We start from the raw sequence: 22,999 nt of genomic DNA, 5'->3' as shown, positions 1-22,999 counted from the left end.
TACATAAGCCGCATAGTGTTAGTACAATTACAAAAGAAGATGCTTCAATCCCAGGTTGTGAATGTTAAATTAGGTTTATTTTGTACATTAACATAACGAATATCCATACAGCAGTTGATATTAACATGTATCCTGTCACATTTGCTGTGCAAAAAAAGCAAAAATGCAATGTGTGTGTGCGTGAAGTTTGTAACGACATTGTGTGAGGCTTAAATAAACTCCACAACAAATACATCAAATAATCATTGGGAAGGTTTTTACAGTATTTCTCACAAACATCACAAGAGATCTGCTTTCTTCATGTCTGTCACTGTGCTGTTTATCTGACAGAGAAGGAGATGGCTCTGACAGGCACGTGGGAATGGTAGGCGCAGAGAACTAGCTCATTTGCATTAAAGGCACAGGGAACAAAAACAGCTACAATTTTCTCAGAGCTGAAAATTCCAAGATCCAGAAAGGTAGTATATATAATATGATAAATATTTTAAGCTGAAACTTTACAGACACATTCTGGAGACACCAAAGACTTTAAATCAAGATATGAAATTAAGATACTAAATTAATTAAGAAATTGGGATATTAAATCTTGAAAAATGTGTAAAATAGCTGCTTTAGCCGACTGTACAATCGGCATGTATACTGTATTAGGTATTTGTTTAGCTGTGTTATTAATCTATTCCGAAAATATTAAACCAAAATATTAGATTAATAGAAAAAGGCAGATTTTCATTTCAGATAAAAATGTTTTAATTAGCATATCTGTAATTCAGATTGGACAAATTCATTTAATTTAATATACATATATTTATTTATTTCCAGAAAGCTTCTAAACAGCAACAAAACAGACTTACCGCTGAGTCTGCTCGGTATCTGCTGTTACAGATTCAGCAATTTTTTTCTTTATGGGCCTTATATTGTGACTAAATGTAGAAGTATTGACCTTCTGATGTAAATATACCCTTTAAACAACAAAGCCTGCAATTTCTTCACTGTTTACTACAAACTGCCTGTGTTAGTAAAGCCCAGAATCGGATCAATAGGTAATCAGAGAACAGCACAGCATTCCTTCCTTAATAATAGTTGCACCATTTGCTTTATAACCGCAAGACCTCAGTTCCCACTGTGAGCAAAACTGCTTGTTTCCGAGATAAATAGCACTCCCTGGGGCTGGCTGCGGATCAGAGAGGGAATAGGTTTGAACGGTTCTAGCGCAGGGCCTGAGCTGGTTCAAGGTCAAAGCCATTATATCTGTCTGCAAGCTGGCATGGTGTGGCTGTGTTTGATTAAAGGTTAGGTGAGCCAGGACGCAGAGCTGGACTCCTTTCAAGTGTATTTGATGAGAGTGAAAGTTGGAGCAAATTCAGGAATTTAAAACATCCTGTCTGAACTTCTCAACACGCACAATCATTTTGTGAAGCTCTGATGCCCTCAGAATGGTTTATTCATTTATACGTGTCCGACATGAGCAATCACTTACAAAAATGCAGATTCTGCTTTTCTTACTTAAAACTTTAACTTACTTTCTCTTTTAAAACTATTTGAACAGAAGGATTTTTCTTTCGCCTGTTTACTACTATGTACCAGGGAAATAGTTTGACTGTTTAGAAAATTAATAGGCTGTTTCTCATAGAACAGAAACTAGAAAAGTGAAGTTCACAGACAAACTTTATGGTGGCTTGAGAAAGCTTCATCTGAAATTTTGAAGTAGTTTTAAAGTTTAAAGAATTGAAGTAGTGTTAAGGTGTTTGAAACAGTTGGCATAGAGAGACAACTACACATACAGTAGGTTAGAAGGTTTCTAGTATGGATCGGCATGTTTCCTGCAAGGGGGTTGCTGGGTTGTTCAGAGTCATTGCCAAGGTGTTGCTAGGTGATTGCTGAGGTGTTGTGAATGGTTGCTAGGCCGTTGCTAGGGTGTTTTGACTGACTGGTAGTTGTTAAGGTCAGGGTTCATATACATTTTTACTACTAAAAATTTATAACTTTTTCATGATTTTTTTTGAAACTTTCAATTTAATTTTCATAACCTTATGTTACATGCAATGTCTACATACGTTTGGTAAAACAATGCATGTTCAAATTCATTACAATCTATTTAGTTTCAGCTTATATTTATATCTATGTAAAATTGATTTGGACTATGCTCACACTGTACTAATAATGTGTATGTGTACTAATAAGTATGTGACTGGCCAAGGACAGAATTAAGAAAATAACCTATATATTTAAGTATACAGATATCTGTTTCCATGACTTTTCCAAAACTTTGTGGTTTTTCTGTTTTTCCAAAACGTTTCCAGGCCTGGAAAATTAAATGTCAAAATTCCATGACTTTTCCAGGTTTTCTATGATCGTATGAACCCTGTAAGATGTTGCAAGGTGGCTGCTACAGTATTCTGAGTGATTGCTGGGTCGACCACTGAACGGTTACTAAGACATTGCTAGGCGGTTGCTAGGTTGTTCTGAGTGATTTCTAAGGCATTGTTAGGGTGTTCTTTGTGGTTGCTAAGGTGTTGCTAGGTGGTTGATAAGGAGTTCTAAGTGGTTGCTAAGGTTTTGCTAAGTGTGCACTAGGTAGTCACTAAGGTGTTGTTAGGTGGTTGTTAGGGTGTTCTGGGTAGTTGCTAGGCGATTACTAAGGTGTTCTGAGAGGTTGTTAGTTGCTAACATAAATTACCATGGTTTTAGTATGAATTAGCATGTTGCTAGCACATTTCTAGCATAAATTACCATGTTGAAAGCATGGTTCTAGTATGAATTAGCATGACGCTAGCATGTTTCTAGTAAAAACTAGCATGTTGTTAGCATGAATTTAGTATGAATTAGCATGTTGCTAGTATGATTGGTTTGTATGTTAGTATGTTTCTAGTATGGATTAGTATATCGTTAGGATGAATTGGTATGTTATTAACATGTCCAATGTAACGTCAATGACAGAATTTTATAATGGAAGTCTATGGGACAATTGCTAGGATACCATAAGTGGTTGCTAGGGTGTGGCTAGTAAGTTGAAAGGTCATCGGTGATTGGCATATTGGTAGTCTGAGTTAAATGAACCCAACTTTAAGTTTGTATGACAGTCTGGCACAAAGTTATGAGGTCACAAAGTTTGCTCCAATGTTAAGTCAATGGGACTTTTCCATATTTTCCGGGTCAGTTTTCAAAAAACCATCCGTTAGAAAAGATGTAGCAACCTGAGTCTAGTTTGAAGTTTGGAAGTTTGGTGTTAGTTTGGTGGTTGTAGTATGAACGTTGGTTGTAGTATGAAGAAGAAGAAGACGGAAGAATAATACGTTTATGTAGTTTAAACCCGTTCTTCTCTGTTTTTGGCTCCAAAATTAATTATCTAATAAGGAAACAATGCACATAAACTACAATAGAAACACATTTACAAAATAAATTCCATCATGCGCATCAAAAAAAGGTAAATTGTGCACGATGTATGCCATTAATGAACAAACCAGTGGAATGACCACATAGTAAAACATTTGAAATGTTGTTTTGGTCATTCAAGCCGAAGTTCAGCTTTAAAGTGGTTCAATGGTATATCCTCCCAGTACTGTCCTGAGTGGCTGTGCTCCCAAAGAATGATCTTACATTTTCCAAAGCCACTGTACGTTCATTGCATTTTCGTCTTGGTTTCGAGTCACAAACAATTTATTATATAAGAAAAAAAAGTCTACAGTGGCTTTCTTCTACGACAGCAAATTTCATTTTTCTTTTTAATATTTGGCACCAGATTATCAGGAAGCGGCGATTTGTTCACATTTACAGTACTCATTGGTTGGAAACGATGCTTAGTTCGCAAATGTTTTATGGGATATTCCAGTTTTGTGCATAAGTCTATTTCGAATCTTTGCATGGAAACATAGCTATTGTGACGTGATCTTTCAGAAATTGTTATAATATATACACTTTTAAAAAATATGTAGAATCAAAGTTACAGAATAAACTTAAGCTTAAAATTTGTGTTCATTCTTTTTCAATTTGTCATTTTGTATTATTATAAATACCTTTACTTACACATTTATTAAATATACAGAGTCCTTACTTATTTAAATGATTAATTTCCTTAATTTCTTCCAAAGTTATTTTCACTGACCACAGATATTTGAACAGTAGTACTGTATATGACTGAAAGTAACTTACTTAGGTCTCTAGGCAGGTCCAGACACAGTCGTGGGAAAACTCCCTCTCCTCTAACAGTAATGCTCTCAGTCTCATAAAAGGCCACTTGCAACTGAAAGGTCTTGTGAAAAACTTCTGGGATTCCAGGAAGGTAGTAAACACTGAGCTTTATTTCTGCATAAGGCTCCAGATGACCCTTTCAGAAGAAACACATGATTTATTTAGGTCGCAACTTTGATATACAAAGAAAAAAAGTCAGATTTCACTTTATTGATGGATATTCTGTTTGTTGACTCCTGCAGGGATTCTCAATCGGTGTGCCAAGATAGCTTAAAATTAACTTAATTATTGTACTATAATTATTTGATTTCACTTTTAAGTATGTTTTATATAAAAATGATTGGTGTAATGACATTTCACATTTTCTGTTATTGATTACTTCGGACTGGATGCAGAAAGAGCCTCACTGTGAAATACAAACTTAACCGTGGCTGCACTTCGAACTGCTGCACATCAACTAGGACTACATGCTCAGCTGTATTAGGCTGCATTTACACTGCAGATCTTGATGGTCTATTCCGATTTTGTGACTGTATCCAATTTTTGATGACCTGCTTATATCATCTTTTAAAAGTGACTCGTATCCGATCGTCTGCATTTACACAGCACACGTCAAAGGCGCAATGACCAGGAAAAAAAAAGAGCGGGTGCTGACTAAAAGCTGATAACTAAAAAGTGCTTTTTTCTCTATTCCTGTGTGTAATCTGTCGCAGCTTTTGACAAGCTACTTTACTATAGTTTATGACAGAAAGGTTCTCATTCGTCCATCTTCTTTTGATATATAGGCTTTTTAAAACTTTTAGGCATCTTAATGTAATGTCGATGGCATGATTAATGAACGTGATGTATGCACTAGTTTTATAGTTTATATTAGTTACATTGCACTCTCTCGCTCGCGTTAACATGCTTAAATACCTGTGCTATATGACAATATAAAAACTGTTTTAGTCCTCGTGTATGAGATTTATGGTTTGGGACTCTGCTGAAGTCTGTTCTGAAATGAAAGTGTCAGGCTTGACGTCATTCGCTATGGTTTTAAATGATGCGCGACTCGCATTGACAGGTGAAAATCCGATCTACCTGCTTACACTGCAGACACGAGAACACAGATCCGATTCAAATCGGATAAATTTCCACATATGAACAAGGCCTGAATCTGATTTGAGTAAATCGGAATCCATGTGATTAGTTCATGCTTTACATGGGCCATATCTGATCTGTGCCACATGGGAGAAAAAAATTGGAATTGAGTCACTTGAACAGTGCAGTGTAAATGCGGCCCAAACAAACCGACAAGCAAATGTAAAGGGGCCCATGTAATCAGCTCATATGGGCTTCCTATGTGGGACTCATACTACAAAACCTACAAGGGACCTGCTGATTTCAACCAGCCAAAGCCCATGCCCACACAGTTCCCATGGAACCCGTAGTGAACCAATTTAGGCCCCACATGTCTTTGCTGGCTGGGTATGCATACATCATTTTTTATAAAATGCTGTAGAAAAATAAGATAATAATAGTATAAGATAAATAAACATTTTGCTAATAAATAAAGGTTTAAAATAACCATTTTCTCTAAACAGTTTGAGGAAATATGTCAGACGTGGGTCTTTTAAAAATGTTCGAAGGAGATGAGCCTTGAATAAAAAGAGTGAGAACCCCTGGACTACTGTATAAGTACATCTGTAACTGAATGTTAAATAACTTGCATTAGAGTGTTAATAGATTTATAGGTTAGAGTTAATAGAACAAGTTGGTGTAAACAGCTGATAGCTTACATACAGTGGCCAACAGTCAATTAAACGTCTAAATAACTTCAAAATAAAGTATTTGTTTGTCCAGCACTTTGGTTAGTGTAAGTTGAATTAAAATGTGCTCTTTACATAAAATATACTTGCTTACTTCAAAATAAAATGTTTTACCAATATATATATATATATATATATATATATATATATATATTTTTTTTTTTTTTAACACAAAAAAATCTCACCTTGCTTGGGATGACGAGAGGCTGACCAGGTAAGGTTTCCTCTACAAAAGGTCCTTGTTCACTATTAAGAGTAGAAAAATCAAATCCAACTTTTCCTGTGTTCTTTAGAGTAACCTCTGCTTCAGCCACATGGTCAAACAACTGCAATTATAGGAAACAAAATAGATAAAAATCTGACTGATCAATACTGAAATCTTCCTACTGCTAGAATGGCAAAAGTGTATAGTTACCTGCAAACCAAAGTCAATGTCATTTGTGTCCAGTGTATATGAAACAAAAGAAGCCTGACCCTTGAGAGTTATCTCATAGGTGGGCCCTCCTTCCACATCACACAATGCCAACACTTGGGTGCTGATGTCAGCATGACCAAGAAATGAGAAGGTCACCAGCTTGCTGTCACCAGGTTCTAATACCCCATAAAGTGATGAGATATCAAACACCTTCAAACACAAGAGTATGATTGTAATGTAAAAAAAAGGAAATTTAAATGCAAGTAGATAATAAGTCAGTCTTTAAAGAATAGAATGTCAACAAAAAGGTATAGAACCCACAAGTGCACTTTAGATATACAGTTGAAGTCAGAAATATTAGCTCCCCTGAATTATTAGCCCCCGTTAAATTTCTGTTTAATGGAGAGAAAACTTTTTCAACACATTTCTAATAACTGATTTAAATTATCTTGGCCATGATGACAGTAAATAATATTTTACTAGTTATTTTTCAAGACACGTCTATACAAAAGTGTATAGAATATATATATATATATATATATATATATATATATATATATATATATATATATATATATATATATATATAAACATATGTAAAAAAAACTAGTATATTTGGGCTTTAAACCAACCTCTTTCACACCCACACTCGGATGCCCGTTGACTTTGAGATTGATGGGTTTGCTTCCCAGCTCTTTGCTTCTTCGTGTTAAGCAGGTCCTATTTTGCTCATTTCCATTGGAGCTACCATGATGCAATTCTTCCTCTTCCAATTGAGGTATGATTACGTCAGTCTCCCTGCCGAAACATAAACAATGACACATTATTAGGGGTTTTCACCAATCATCTCCATCTAACTCCACATTCTAGTTCCGCCTAAAGGGTCAGGCGGAAACCAAATTGGGTCTGTGAAGATGGCCATTCATTACAGAAAGCACTAAATAATTGAATGGGTGTAATTGATCAGTGGAAAAGATCACACAGGAAATCTCAGGCTCTAAAGAAAGGGAACAGAATACAATAAGAGCCATACAGAGACTAGGCATTGATGGAATCAGTGTGTAATATTATATATCCCTTCAAGGAAGAAAGCAAATAAAAAATCTTGAAAAAACTGACCAAAATAAAAGTATTGAAGATAAGTAGGTTGTAACAGCGAGTGTGGTTATAAATGCAGTCAGCAGGGGGCAGTGTTAATCAAAAAATGTAATGTGGTTTAAACAGGAGGTGATTACTTAGTACAGATAATGAATAAGCTCCACAGGACCCCTGAAAACATCAGCTATACCTAAAAAGAAATCCATATGGAAGTGAGCAGCTTTTGTGCTTGAATGCTATTAGGTTTAATAAGTGTAGTAGCTTGTTTACTGACATCTCTGTGAACCAGACTGAAAGCGCTGAACAAATGACTGAGAGCATTTCAAAAGCTAGCGCAGTGAAGGGAAGCCTGGTGCAGGTGTTCTCAAAGGCTGGAGCCCCTCAAGAGACGTATGCTGCCAGAAACGCTAAACAAACGCCTCAGATTTACCTGCCCTCCTCGATATGAGCACGTATGTGACGGCTGCTCTAGAGTAATCTAATGATTCTGTAGGAGGCTACGCTTCATCCTCTCATTATCAACTCTGAGAAGCAGTGAGGAGGTGAGGTAATACTCAAAGGTCTGCTAACATGATGAGATTCGGGTAAACATCGCACTTTATATGTATCCTCATAATTCCTGCTTATTATCAGAGTCGCTTCAGGGAGTTGTCAGCCTCTAGTCTCACACAGAAGCTGTTCTCAGACCTGTTTGGGTCCGTCTTGCCGTCAGCTTCTTTCTGCTCTAACAGCTCCCACTGCGCCTCCCCGCTCTCCTTTCTTTTCCCCCCAGCATCTCCGTCAATCCCTCGGCTCGTCTCATCAAAAAACCTACCAGAAAAAAAAGAAAGTAATCAGTCTCAAATCAGCTACAGACATTATGGAAAAAAAATAATAAAATGTCCATCAGCAAGAAATCCGCCATGTGCCAGGAGCCCAAACGGATCAAGAAGGGGTGCAATAATAGCAGCTTTGCCTCCTGGTTTAATTACTGATAGGCTTTTAATTAGCAGGCTGGACAATGCATGCTGTGATATTGATAGGAAAGGTCATAGTCTTATTGGATCATGCAGGAGGTGGGAAGCGAATAGCAGTGCGGAAAGTGATTAATCTTCACTGGCTTGCACTGTAGCCCCATGGAGGCTATATCGATTAATCCGATGCAGGACATGGCAGCCACTAAACAACAATTTAAAACTATAAAAACTCAACCTAAAGCTGTCGAGAAGCAGAGATTTAAAATGAAGCTTTGTACGAGCCATTTTTATTTTCTAACCAGGAAAGCATGGGCGTGTGTGAAACCCTGGGAGGGTGTTAGGTATGTCAAACAAAGAGATTTGTGCACGTTAATGTGATGATAAAATTGTTTTAATTAAAACTCACATAAAAAAATGACCACAAGGGCAGTACCATTTCATTTAGCTAATAGTTTCTCAAAAATAAAGAGTCTTTATTGACATTGGTGCTTCCGGAAAGGGTCTTTACCCACATAGCAAAATATCTCTGGCCCAGCTCTGGCCCACACAATACAGCTTTTGCTTGACCCACATGCTGCAATGAATTGCGGTGCATGACTGAACATGAAGGGTCAAACATAAACCATATCTCGGCCAAGTCTCAGCCAAGTTAATAACCCCCAACTGAGCCTGAACTGGGCCAGATATGTTGGTGTGGCAATGAAATTGATAAACTCATAAATATTTGTGCTATATGCATGCTATGGGCATGCTTTTTCTCGAAGCGACTTGATTTGCAGACTTGTTTTTCTTAATTTGAAAATGATAAAAATGTATTTTTAATGTGTGTCAAGATAGGGCAAAATTACATGGCCCACATATCAACATCTGGGCCAAATACTACATTTTACATCTGGCCCAAGTACTGTATTGTATGCCGCCTTAAAGATGGTGCACCTCTGCCAAACCAGGGCCATATTTGGCCCACATGATGTATGCCAGTGCTGAATAAAAGCCTGCTGTGCCAGATTTATGCCAAATCTGGGCCAGAATTATTTGCTACCTGGGTTCTTTAGGAAAGAACTTTAAAAAAAATAACAATAAAGTAAGAAAAGAATTGGTTCTTTTATGAACTACTCTACTAAAAGGTTCTTTGGGAACCCAATTAAGGTTTGTCTATAAAATTGATGCGAATACTCCATTTTGGATTCAAAATATATTTTTAAGGTTCACAAGAAATCAAAACTAATCATATGATTTTGTTAGCTCATTATGTTAGTTTTGTGGTGAATAATTTATCAGTTTTTTCATTAAAAAAAAATAGTTTGCCCTTCTAATCTTTAGTTGAAATCTAAAAAATACACTTCTTTTTTTGTTTTCAGTTCATTTATCAGATGATGTGATTTTGAGGTAATGGGCATGGCTAACGCTGACAACAAACAGAAATGGTGACCAGGTGAAGTCTGTTAGGTTGTAATAACTCTTCTAAACCCCCTTTAATGATCTTTCTGAATGAAAAGCCTACTTTATTATGTCCGGTAAAAAAAACAAGCTATGCCCACTGTTTGTTCATTTAAAAATCTGTTTCTCTGAGGACTGAGTCACATTACGATCACAGCTTCCGGTTCACCGTGAATTTAAGAGTGCATGTTCACTTTGGGTACTTAAATGTACCTTTATGGTACAAAATACATCATTTACTGTAGCTGTAAATCAGACACAGAGTTGTACCATTTAAAAAGGTTTCATGCCAGTGACCATATTTATAAAGTTATTTCTGGAAATGTGTAATCAGACACAAAAAATTACAATATTACAACTGCATATGTACAAAATGTCATAAATGTGTGAGTGAAACTTAACTGTAGCTACATACTAGCTTAACACTGAGTCATTCTCGCTAGTCTGCTTTTGCAAATTTCTGGCTAAACTTTGAATTGTTATGTTTTTTTTTTGTTTTTTTTTCTATGTGATCTGCTAATTCCCCACTTACGGTTAGGTTTAAGATCATTGGCTTACTACAAAATAGTAATGTTTTCTGAAAGGATGTCTTTTTCATAACAATGCACTAAAACACAGACAATGAATTCCTTTACTACTTTTGTGTTAAAATGGTTTCTGCAGGTTTTATAAAGATAAATGTAAGACATTTTTAAGAGCAAGCTAAGAAAATTTAATGAATAATTTTAAGGGAACACGATACATCAATATGTCCTCTAAATGTAAATTTATGTGAAGCAGACAATGAGTTGTTCTGTTTTAGCAGCACTTGAGAGTTTGCAAATAAAACTTTGTACCACTCTCCTTTATTTTTTAAGCCATTAAACAAAATAAGTGTTACTGTACTTTTTGATCAGACTGCAAAAAAAGTGATTTTTTAAAATAAGAAACGTCGTAAGATTAAATCAAAAAACATTTATGTGAGTCAAAATTACATAAATAAAGAAACCGTGTTTGCTGTGACAAAACTGTTGATCGAGTTTATACTTACAGCAAGAACAACTACCAGTGGGCTCAAAAAACTCAATTTAAGAAGCAAAGTAACTTTCATAGCCCTTTGACATACAGCATTTTTTAATTACCACTCCCTTCACATCATATCTTGATTTAAAGATGTTAAGATATTTATATTTTATGAGAAAATTAATAAGAAAGATGTTCATATTTAAAGTGCATGCAACAATTAATTCATTACAATTAAAGGTCTTCTTCTGTTATTTTACTCTCCTCTATACGTCCTTTTTCTGTTGAACACAAGAGAAGCAATTTTGAAGAATGTTTGAAACCTGTAACCATTGATTTTCATAGTAAGAAGAAGAAATACTTTGTAAGTTAATGGTTACAGTTTTTTGTTTAACAGAAGAAACTAACATAGGTTTGTGACAAGTGAAAGAGTAAAAAATGACAGAATTATTAGTTTGACGCAAATATACCTTTAAGACCTTTTTAAGACCTGTAGAAGAGTAAATTAGGACCTTTTTAAGATCTGGATAAACTATGTATAAAATGTTTAAATAACTTGTTTAATTTTGAACTATTCGCAGACTAAAATGGGACAAAATGACTTTATTTATTAAATTTAAATGATATCTTAATCAAAAGACGAAAACTGTGACTCAAAATCAAATATAAATCTTTATTACATATGACAAAATTATTACTTGATCAATTATTTGCTTTATGACTGTTTGTCTTTCTGTTTTGTGCAAAAATCCTATAAATAATGTATAATATATGTATATATCAGAGGTGGGACCAAGTCATTGTTTGGCAAGTCACAAGTAAGTCTCAATTCATTGCCCTCAAGTCCCGAGTCAAGTCCCGAGTCAAGACAGGCAAGTCCCGAGTCAAGTCCCAAGTCAAAGGCAACAAGTCTCAAGTCAAGTCCAAAGTCCTATAGTTTGATTTTCGAGTCTTTTCGAGTCTTTTTAACAGAAAAATAAAATTTAAACAGATTATGTATGGCTGTAAGATCTGTATTTATTAAACAAACCTGTTTTTAATGAAAGAACATTGCTTAGATATATAAAGATACAAATGTAATTTTCTGAAAAAGTGCTAAACAATGCTGCGTCTCGTCTACACAGCCTATTGCACAAGAATGAGTTCCACCAAAAAAAAGAGTCCATTTTGCTTCACATCACACAGAAATTGCAGGTCTACTGCTGTCTAGTTCATTAAGTTTAGTTGTGCTATGTTATGTCTTCAGTGATCAACTTGTGATTAACTAAAACTACATAAACAACCTCAATGAGGCAGCAGTAGACCAACAACTCCTGTATGCTGCAAAGTAAAATTGAGTGAACTTGGTTTTTTGTTAATTGAATCTCGTGTGTGCTAAAGAGATGGAGATGCAAATTTGTCTAGCAGCAATGTAAAATGGTAGCACATATTCTAAATGAAGTAGGCTACTTCATACAAACAATAACGTTGTTTTCTTCACATAACGTTGAAGAGCTTTGCTCTCTACCTTGTGTGATGCTCGTGCACCGATTTCTTCTGTGGACAAAACTGCTTGTGAGCTCTCAAATATACGCTGCTCACGCGCAAATTTTCTCGCTCTCAAATATGCACTGCTAATGCACACATTTTCCTGCGCGCTCTCAGAAAATATATATAGAATTTGTGTCTTGTGTTTCCTCTTCCTTTTGTGCTTTTTGATATGATTTATATTGAGGCACTATTTATTAACAATAACCAAAATACTAAAATAGACTTACATATTAAATTTTTTATCTAATAAACCATAACATTTTGGCTGTATGTTATATGATGAGATATTTCCAGTTTCAAACACTTAAAGACACAGAGAATGTAGTAAAACTACACTCTGTATTTTATTTTATCAGTTCACAATTCTTAATACTACAGTATGCTGAAGCATTCATTAACAACTTGTAAATAATACTAGGCTTAAACATAGGCAGTATACCTAACTCTCAAAAACACTAGTATTTATTATAGAATTTACCTTAACCTCATAGTTTTTCATGTATTGTTGCTAAATAGTGTAGCAATATATAAACCATATAAACATTCTGGAATAATCAATTTACCAGGAGGATCTCTGGAGAGCAAAAGCAGGAAAATTATGAAGCGCCAGTGTGGACAAAACTCAAGCAAACGCAGAGAGACTGAATACGCGCGTGAGAGACCAGCAAATCAGATTGAAGTACCTGCCGACTAGTGAAAGTAATGTCAGAGCCAATCAGATTTTTCTTTCTTTTCATAAAGAACGGGGTTCGAATCCCACTTAGGCACTTGTAAACAATCATTTTAGAACATTTTGTCAAAAATCCCTACTGAAAAAAACAGCTTAAACCAGCCTAGGCTGGTTGGCTGGTTTTAGAGGGGTTTTGGCCATTTCCAGGCTGGTTTCCAGCCATTTCCAGCCTGATCTTAGCTGGTCAGGCTGGGAGATGACCAGCTAAAACCAGCTATGTCCAGCTTAAACCAGGCTGGTCAAGCTGGTTTTAGCTGGATTTTGCTGGTCAGTTTCCAGCCTGACCAGCTAAGACCAGGCTGGAAATGACTGGAAACCAGCCTGGAAATGACCAAAACCCCTCTAAAACCAGCCTGGTCGACCAGCTAAAACCAGCTTACCAGCCTAGGCTGGTTTAAGCTGGATTTTTCTGCAGGGATATTGTTATGTTTAACCATTTATTAGAGCCACAAAGTATCTAAAACTTGTTTTCATGTTTGAATAGCCAATAAATGTGCTAAATAATTTAAAATAGAAATACCCACAGTGAAACAGTTATATAAATTTAAATATTAGTTTAAATACATTCATAGTGGTTTTAAATATATTTTAATATGTAAAGTAGAGAAGTTTACATTCAACAAACTGAATAAAACAAGTCTTTGTTTTTAGTTTATTTAAAAACAATTAAAAATGGAGTAATTCAACTCACAATTAAATGATCTCATTTAGTGATGGAATAACAAAGGTAAAACTTTAATTGAATTATCAGTCAAGTGTTTCCAAATGAAATCTGTTAAAATAAGAGTCCTACAAAACAGGAACAAAGACACCCATGAAACAAAATGTGATTGTTAATTGTATTTTTTATTAGATGGTTGGTTTTAAGTACTTTAAAAATAGTAGATAAGCCTTAAATATAGAGGGGGAAATACAGAAAAACAAACAAACAGAAATTCAACAATATATATGCATTACATTACAATCTCACAATAAAAATGTAATTAAAAACCATATAGAGGAATAAAATATTGCTAAGAGGCATAACATCAACAATAATACAAATACATTTAAGGTTTTAAATACTAAATAAAATTAATAGTATTAATCCAAAATATGAAAAATGTAACACTTTACAATAAGGTTGTATTAATTAATCAAGTTTATGCATGTACTAATGTGAACAAACAATGCAGTGCAGTTCATTACAGTATTCATTATTGTATGCTTTAATTAATGGAAATAAAATTATTAGTTAATTCTTGTTAACTCACAGTGCATTAACATTAATGTTAACAAGCATAACTTTAAATTGTAATAATGCAATAGTAAATGTTAAACTATAATTAATAAAGGTTTAGAAGTATAGTTCATTATTAGTTCATGTTAGTACATAGATTAACTAAAGAAACCTTATTGCAAAATGTCACCAGAAAATAACAAAAAACTTTTTCTTTTTTTTACAGTTTTAATAGCTTTAAAAATAAATTATATATCTAGTTATTATGGGCAAAACACAAAGATAAAACATAATATGCGCATTGACACAAACGACCAAGTGCAAAAACATAAATTACAGCCATGTTCATTCATAATTATATGATATAAATGACGAGAGGGTAAATTTGGTTTAAAAAAAAGTTCATTGACTTATACACAACAGTAAAACAATGCTTTTGCACAACAGTAACACATTGCGAGTAGTAAAGTCTCTTACCTTTGACAGATGTTGTAAATCCGCTGAATAAAACAAAAGGAGCAGATCGCGGATGTGTTTATTTCACTCTCCGAGTCAGAATGAAAATGGCATCTTCAAATTTCCTGCTGGTGCAAAAACACGGAAGTGCGCCACAAAGCGCTAGTGGTCGAAAGTATGCGTGCATGCTCTCTGTCACACACGCACACACACGCAGAGATAGAGCGTTCTGTGTCAACATACTTTTTATCTTTGGGCTTTTTATAGAAAATAGCAAGTCTTTACAAGTCAATAGGCGCAAGTCCAAGTGAAAGTCCGAGTCATTTATGTTCAAGTCCAAGTCGAGTTGCAAGTCTTTTCATATTTTGTCAAGTCAAGTCTGAAGTCATCAAATTCATGACTCGAGTCTGACTCGAGTCCAAGTCACATGACTCGAGTCCACACCTCTGGTATATATATATATATATATATATATATATATATATACAACCCGGGCTCATTGTGGAAACGTAGCCCCGCTGCATTTCTGCGGACCGCGATTTACGTCCCGGGAGGTACGTTTTCGAGCGTTTTTTTATTTTCGCGGATCCGCGAGAGGCCGCTGTGCGCGCTTTTTCGCGTCTCGGGCGGGCACCTCTCGGGAGAGCGCGGCGTTCGCGCCCGCGCCGTTCTCGCGCGAAAAGCCACCGGATCGAAAAAAAAAAAAAAAAAGCAAAAGCCCTCGTCTTCGATTTCGACCGCGTTTTCGGATCCCGCCGCGTTCTCGCCCTTATTTTCCGGATTCCGTTTTTTGTCTTACACCCGCCGTTCCCCGGACTCGATCCCGGTCGTCGTCCACCACGGCCGACTCCGGCTCCTCCTCCTCCGGGGCCTCCGCTCCGCCTACGCAACGCTGTGAGCTAGGCGGACAAACTGATTGCGTCGGGAAAGCCCTCAACTCGAAGGCGAGCCGTCGGCCGGCGAGCGCGAAGAGGAGGGGCGGAGCGGCGCCACACCGCCCCGCAGCGTTCGCTCGAAAAAAACTAAGCGCGGCCTTTACGTACCTCCGGCCACGTAAATCGCGGTCTCCAGAAATGTCCGCGGGGCTACATTTCCAGAATGAGCTTGGGTTGTATATATATATATATATATATATATATATATATATATATATATATATATATATATATATGAACAGTTGAAGTCAGAATTAATAGTCCCCCTGAATTATTAGCCCCCCTGTTTATTTTTTTCCCCAATTTCTGTTTAACAGAGAGAAGATTTTTCTCTTCTCTCTTCTCCAACACATTTCTAAACATAATAGTTTTAATAACTTATTTCTAAGAACTGATTTATTTTATCTTTAACATGAAGACAGTACATAATATTTGACTAGATATTTTTCAAGACACTTCTATACAGCTTAAAGTGACATTTAAAGGCTTAACTACAGGTTAATTAGATTAACTAGGCAGGTTAGGGTAATTAGGGAAGTTATTGTATAACAATGGTTTGTTCTATAGACATATCAGAAAAATAAATAGCTTAAAGAGGCTAATAATTTTGACCTTAAAATGGGTTAAAAAAATTAAAAACAGCTTTTAATCTAGCCAAAATAAAACAAATAATACTTTCTCCAGAAGAAAAAATATTATCAAACATACAGTGTCCTTGCTCTGTTAAACATAATTTGAGAAATATTTAAAAAAGAAAAAATAATTCAAAGGGGGGCTAATAATTCTGACTTCAACTGTATATATATTTGATTTACTAATAAATTTACTCTAAAAAGCTTCTCAGTTTCTCCACTGGCTCCACTTCAGGGGGCTGAATGCTGTTGTTGAACATGGAGATCATATGATTGACGGTTATTGTAAGATGCTTAACACCTCAGAGACTGCAAATGATGATGAGCCATTATTTAATCGCATGCTTCTCCACTACTCGCTCCCATCAGCAAAACGTGAGCCATGAGCTGCATCAATCTGTCATACGTCAATGCCTGTTTATTTAGTTACAGCAACTTATTGCATTTCCTCACAAGACTAGGATGGCTTGACTGGACATCTGTACATCTTTAACATCTGAGTGCTGAAGCAAGGCATCGATTTCTTAATCTTTAGAGGCTTTTGAAGAGTCTTTTAATTCCCCTAAGTTTATTTATTTATTTATTTTTTGTTGTTGTTTGTCAACAGGAAATCAATACTCCTTGAACATATCCTTCAAGAGGTCGCTTATGCAGCCTTTGAATTGCTAAATATCAGCTTAGTTCCATGCAGTAGGGCCCTTTTTCTTTGGTGGGATACATTGAAAATGCACTGGCTTGAAATTAAAGCACAGAACAGCCAAGTTTACTTTGCAAAGAAATGCTTCTAACTGTTTTAGCTTATGCCAATTGACTAAACACCAGATAAGGAAGCACTCTATCATCTTTTAAAAAATGTTTCACAGAATTTTTTATCCAAGCAATGAAAGCCATGTTGTTTTTGAGGCTTTCGCCGTACTGATCAAAATGTAAAATTGCTGTTCCTACCCAATATGGCACTGTTGTTGGTCCACCAGGAAGGCCCAACGATATGAAACGCAGAGTGGGCTGCAGTTGGTCATAGTGAGCTTGCGTCGTGATTTTGTGTTGTTGAGAATACAGCCGAAATCTAGTGTAGTGCTGGAGAACTTAAGATTTGGGAACTGGACCTCTCCCTTCAGCAACACCCTGTCCTGCTGAGGATGGCCATGGTAGCAGAACTCCAGCACTTCTTCAACCACACGGCTGTGGCAGTCCGGTTGATACATGGGGTTGAAACGCACCCATAACTCCTGCTGAGCTCCAACGGCCAACACCAGACTCTACAGAAGACAAAAACTATTAGACTAAAAGACCAAACATTCAGGTACTCGGGTCATAGTAATGTAAAACAATAAAAATCTTACATGCACACTTGCATGCGTAGATGTGCAACATTCATTCATTCATTCATTCATTGATTCATTCATTCATTCATTCATTTTCCTTCGCTTAGTCCATTATTTATAAGGTCCACCATAGCAGAATGAACCACCAGCTATTCTGCCATATGTTTTATTCAGCTGATGCCCTTCCAGCCACAACCCAGTACTGGGAAACACACATACACTCTCTCATTCACACACACTCATTTACTAACTTTAGGTTATCCAATTCAACTTTAGTTCATGCCTTCGGACTGTGGGAGAAACCAGAGCACCCTAAGGAAACACGGGGAGAACATGCAAACTCCACACAGAAATGCCAACTGGCCCAGCTGGGACTCAAACCAGCAACCAGTCTTGCTGTGAGGTGACAGTGCTAACCACTGAGCCCCCATGCCACCCTTAAGCCTGGTTTATACTTCTGCTTCAAGTGATCTGCATGACCCACGGCCCATGCCTTGCGCATATTCATGCATTTATACTTCTGCGCGCTGTTTGTGTGGCTCTGAACACTTCCGAAACGCTGGCTGACAGTAGGTTTTTATGTTCCTCTGTGTCGAGTTTCTTCACTGGTATTTTGTTTTTTCTGAAAGCTACCTTAATGTAGTAGTAGCTCATACCCGCTCATTTTGAGGCGGAAGCCGGCAGATGTGCAACAACTTTAATCAGAAGGTAAACACAAAACAACAGTTTCCATCTTTCAATTTTAAGATGAAATCATTTTGTGGCAGGGCTTTTAACAGCATAGCACCACAGTTATGGAATTCCCTGCCATTATATATCCGTCAGGTGGACTCTATCTCCAAATCCCAGGTTAAAACCTTTCTGTTCAGGAATGCTTTTAATGATTTTCTGGTTTAATGTTTATTTTTTTTGTCTTATTTTTTTATAATGTGCCTGTGACATTGTAAGGCACAGGTCTCAAACTCAGTTCCAAAAGGGCCGTAGCTCTGCACAGTTTAATTCCAACCCTAATTAAACACACCTGATCAAACTAATTGAGTCCTTCAGGCTTGTTTGAAACCTACAGGTAAGTGTGTTGGAGCAGGGTTGGAACTAAACTGTGCAGGGCTTTGGCCCTCCAGGAATTGAGTTTGACACCCCTGTTGTAAGGTATCCTTAAGTGCTTTGAAAGGCGCCTATAAATAAAATGTATTATTATTAATATTTGGAGCTCCTTCACAGGACTCAACACTTTTAAAGACTCGCTCCAACAAGATCGGGCGGCCCTCGGTCCCGCCCACACTCGTCAGCGCTACCAAGCTGACCAATCACAAAGCTTGCGCTACACATTGAGACGTGTAGTTACATTGTTTGAGAGGTGCGCATCAGTGTTGGTGTCAGCCACAACAAGGGCTAAACGAACATGCGCAGGCTGTGCCAAAGCATACGGGTGTGTTTAGCCCTAAAGCAACCTTTAGATGTGCAACATTCAGATAAACCTACAATCATTAAATAAATTTGTATTGCTTGTAATGAAGTAATGAGTAATGGTTCCCACTTAAAATCCAATTACCATGCCATTACCGGTGACTATAAGACTGTTTACCTTTGAGGTTGTAGACAGATCATCCCCATCATAATCACACAATCCAAAGGGCTCATGCACTAGCAGTTCCATAGAGAGGTTCAAGGAGGACAAACTCTTCAGAATAAGCCTCTCATATAGTGGAACCAGAGAAGCATCGGGAGCCTGTGAGTCAGACAACTTCATGAATATATTGAAGAAAAAACATAACAAAAGTATTCTTTATACTATCTTGTATACTCTTAAAATTTGGGGTTAGTAAGGTTTGTAATGATTAATTTTTTTTGAATGACATATTAAATTAATCAAACTTCGAATAAAGAAATTTATATCTTTGTCACCCCTACCACTTAGCGATACACCTTCAAGTTAAAGAGAATTGGGACACCCCGTCCCCTACACGGGAATGTGCAAAACAAGGGGTAGGGGAAAGGGATAAGGGGTAGAACTGAGATTGGACTTTGGACTACTCTTTGATTGCCCTTGCCATTAATGTTTTCAACATAAGCTCATTCTGAAAAATATAACCTTATATAAATTTTTGGAGATTACGAATTATGTAGCCAGAAGTACATTTGGCTGCATTTTGTTTTTAAAACAAATGCTATGGGGCAGTATATCGCGTTCCTTTTCGCTCTTACCTGCTGACCGCTAACCTCTTTATCAACGGCTTACCCGCTGTACCAGTTTGTCCAGTTAGCTCACCATATACGTCAGCGGACTTAAGATACAAAGAGGAGTTGACCGCGACGATGAGGAACTGGTGAGGAACGGTTTTAGAAAGTGGGTAAGACAAAAACAGAATCCTAGTAATTAATAAACAAGTAAATAACAGGGTGAGAATGTGGTAAAATCTGAAAATGTGGTAAAAGTCAGGCGATGGCTTTTCTTTTTCTGGATTGCTTTTTAAAGTTGTCAGTTGAGTTTAGGCAAGTGGGTGGGTGAGTCAATCGATGCTTTTGAAAAAACTATTAGTTGGGTTTAGGGAAGGAGGAAGGTGGGTCAGTCGATCAATTGGTCAATCAGTCAGTCAAACAGTCAGTCGACAGTGGCCTCTAGTGGATTACGCGAGAACAGCCAGTGCGAATGGCACTTGCGAGGGAAATTTGACATCTCAAAAAGCGCACACAGCGGCCTCTGGTGGAGTTGTAAAAACTAAAATTGCAAAAAAAAAGAAAAAAAAAAAACTTAGCTCCCGGGATGTATTTGGCAGTCTTGGGAAATGTATATAGAGGTACGTTTTTAAACCCATGCCCGCTGACCATTTAGTGGGACATTTTTCAAAAGACGATAGAGTGCCATTGTTTTGACCCGTCTGTTGCATATGGAACTTCATCTCTGTTGTCACTCTCATCTTTACACTTATCCTCATTTTTGACTGTAACCTTCAGAAATATTAGTAGTAATCTTTCTTTGCACAATAATTAAGTACAACAATTAATGTTGTTCTTTCATTTTGATCTGTGTTCTTCTGTTTTTGTTTTGAATGAATGAATGCACGTACAGTATATGACTATGGCCATAAAAAACTGTGAACTAAAAATTTGTTTTGAGTCAGACAGAGAATTTTTTAAACTACAGTATACATGCTACCAGACATAATATCATTTACAAGCACAAATATCAGTTATTTGTGGGTGCTACTGTCATTACTTAAAAGGCAAATCTCACTCTCCCCAACTCTGAGTCTGAGTTTTCCCTCACCCTCCATTTTCCTCTCATCTCTCCCTCTTTCTCTCTCCCCCCTCTCCCCACTCGCTCTCTTTAATTGCTTTATTCCTCCAAGCTCTACTAAGGGAGCATTCAGTAAATCTAGCAGCACTGGCTGTCAAAACACAGACAAATGGGACAGAATCAGATAAAAAGAATGCCACAGAAATAAATTTGCATTTTTAGTTCTAAGATGCAGACTTGCAAGGCACCAGAAAGCAGCTGTCAGAAGATATAAGGAGTGCATGGAAATATGTATGGCTGCTGCAAAACTGGGAGAGAACAGGGATCTGACAAGGAGGGTGGTGTTGTGTGTGCAAATAAGTGTGTGTGTGTTGAAAGAGAAGTAATAAAAGTGAAATAAGGCAGGCAGAAAATCATTTTTATTGTAATGATGGTTCCTCCTGAGCTCACTCTGCTTGTTCTACAGCTTTTAGAAGAGGACCTGAGATGCCAAAGCATTGGGTTAAAATGAATTTGCCATTTCAGCTCATTTACAATCATTTTGCAAATGAGAACTAAATATGGACAGCTCGTTTGATTGAGTCGGACATAACAACTGCATGGTCTTTACTGTCAATACTCAGAGCAGCAATCTGTTTTCAATTTCAATAGGCCATAACAGCTGCCCATGCCTCAACCTTGTCTATATACAGTCAAGTGACTTACAAATGGATCGAAGTTGATTGATTACATGAACACAAAATATATATCTCTTCTGTTCCATTCATAAATTAGTCTCAATAATCCTGTACAAGGGAGCAGATAATTGCCTCGCTGTAATTACACAGAGCAGAAGACTTTTCCAGGAGTGCAGAAAGCATCTTGCGCTTCATAAAAAGTGAAAGGACGTTTGATAATGGGTACAAGTTCAGCCATCGAGCTGCTGCACAGATAATGGACCTGACATTTAACATACATATGAAATACAGTATGGACAAAATGAGTAATTAAAGAGAGTTCAGCCAAAAATGAAAATTCTCTCACCATCATTGCAAAACTGTATTACTTTTTTCTCTGCAGAACCCAAAAGAGGATATTCTAAAGGTTTTGGTAACTATTGACTCTGTTGTATAAAAAACACATTTCTCAGTAGATTTTATGTTATTATGTTCCATAAAACAAAGAAAGTTGTACAGAAGTAGAACATTGTTTAATTTTTGGGTAAACTATGCCCTAATTAATTTAATGTGGTTGTACTGTAGTTCTGAGAAGACGATAACAGCCGTTTTATTATTGTAAACAAAAATGACCCTTTTAGGTTTTGTGGCAATTAACTGTGTAATAAGCTGGATAACGTACATCCAGAATGAAGCCTATTAGTCTTATACAACAGTCCTCTGTAGTGTGTTGAGATGCAGATAAGTCTGTCTGGCTTTATTACATGTTTATTACACATCAGTAGTAAATAAATATTGTAGCTTATAAAGCTATTGTCATGATCACAAGAGATCTAGCCTATGCAGATCACTGGAGAACTCCAAATCTGCTAACATATGAACTACAACTACCATGATGCTATGCGCCAATCAACACCCACAACAGCTGACAATAATCTGGACACACACAAACAGCTCATAATCAATGGTTACCTGGACTATAAAGTCAAGTGCGAGTGATTTACATGTTAAGTCAATGCAAGGACACGAATAGACATCCTGTTGCTCGCGAATGAGGTGGCGCAAATGATGCGATTCGCACAAATGAAGTGGCGTGAGTTGAGCGTTTTTTATGATTAAATCGATCGAGTGGGAAAATCTGAACTTCAGCGGACATTTGCGCCGTGTTAACCAATCAGGAGCTTTCTTTTATAGGGGAATGATTATGAGGTAGTGCCTGTAGTTGGTGTCCCGAGGGGAAAACCTCCTGCCAACACCGGACAACAGTTCATCAAAGTTGACTCGGCTCAGTCTGAAGCACCGCGAAAAGCTTATTTCATATAGGTATAGTTTCTGGAGGTGTTTATGAGCTCACAGAGCTGGGTGCATCTC

At 36.9% G+C, this 22,999-nt stretch overlaps 1 protein-coding gene across 3 annotated transcripts in view; it reads right to left on the bottom strand.

The window, feature by feature from the left end:
* hydin (HYDIN axonemal central pair apparatus protein) overlaps positions 1-22,999 on the bottom strand; it is a 147,174-nt gene that overhangs the window by 63,534 nt on the left and 60,641 nt on the right. For all 3 annotated transcript variants that reach the window (XM_087292113.2, NM_001114415.2, XM_087292114.1), the window contains 7 exon segments: positions 19,320-19,463; positions 17,355-17,668; positions 8,197-8,319; positions 7,044-7,209; positions 6,412-6,621; positions 6,182-6,322; positions 4,150-4,324 (listed from right to left, as the gene is read on the bottom strand). In XM_087292113.2, the coding sequence (XP_087148239.1) occupies positions 4,150-4,324; positions 6,182-6,322; positions 6,412-6,621; positions 7,044-7,209; positions 8,197-8,319; positions 17,355-17,668; positions 19,320-19,463 (1,273 nt within the window).

The sequence above is a fragment of the Danio rerio genome, chromosome 18, assembly GCF_052040795.2.
Source record: "Danio rerio strain M-AB ecotype USA chromosome 18, GRCz13ab, whole genome shotgun sequence".
In the NCBI taxonomy this organism is placed as follows: domain Eukaryota; kingdom Metazoa; phylum Chordata; class Actinopteri; order Cypriniformes; family Danionidae; genus Danio; species Danio rerio.
The sequence above is the reverse complement of the archived record's forward strand: the minus strand, read 5'-3'. Positions and strand labels throughout refer to the sequence as shown.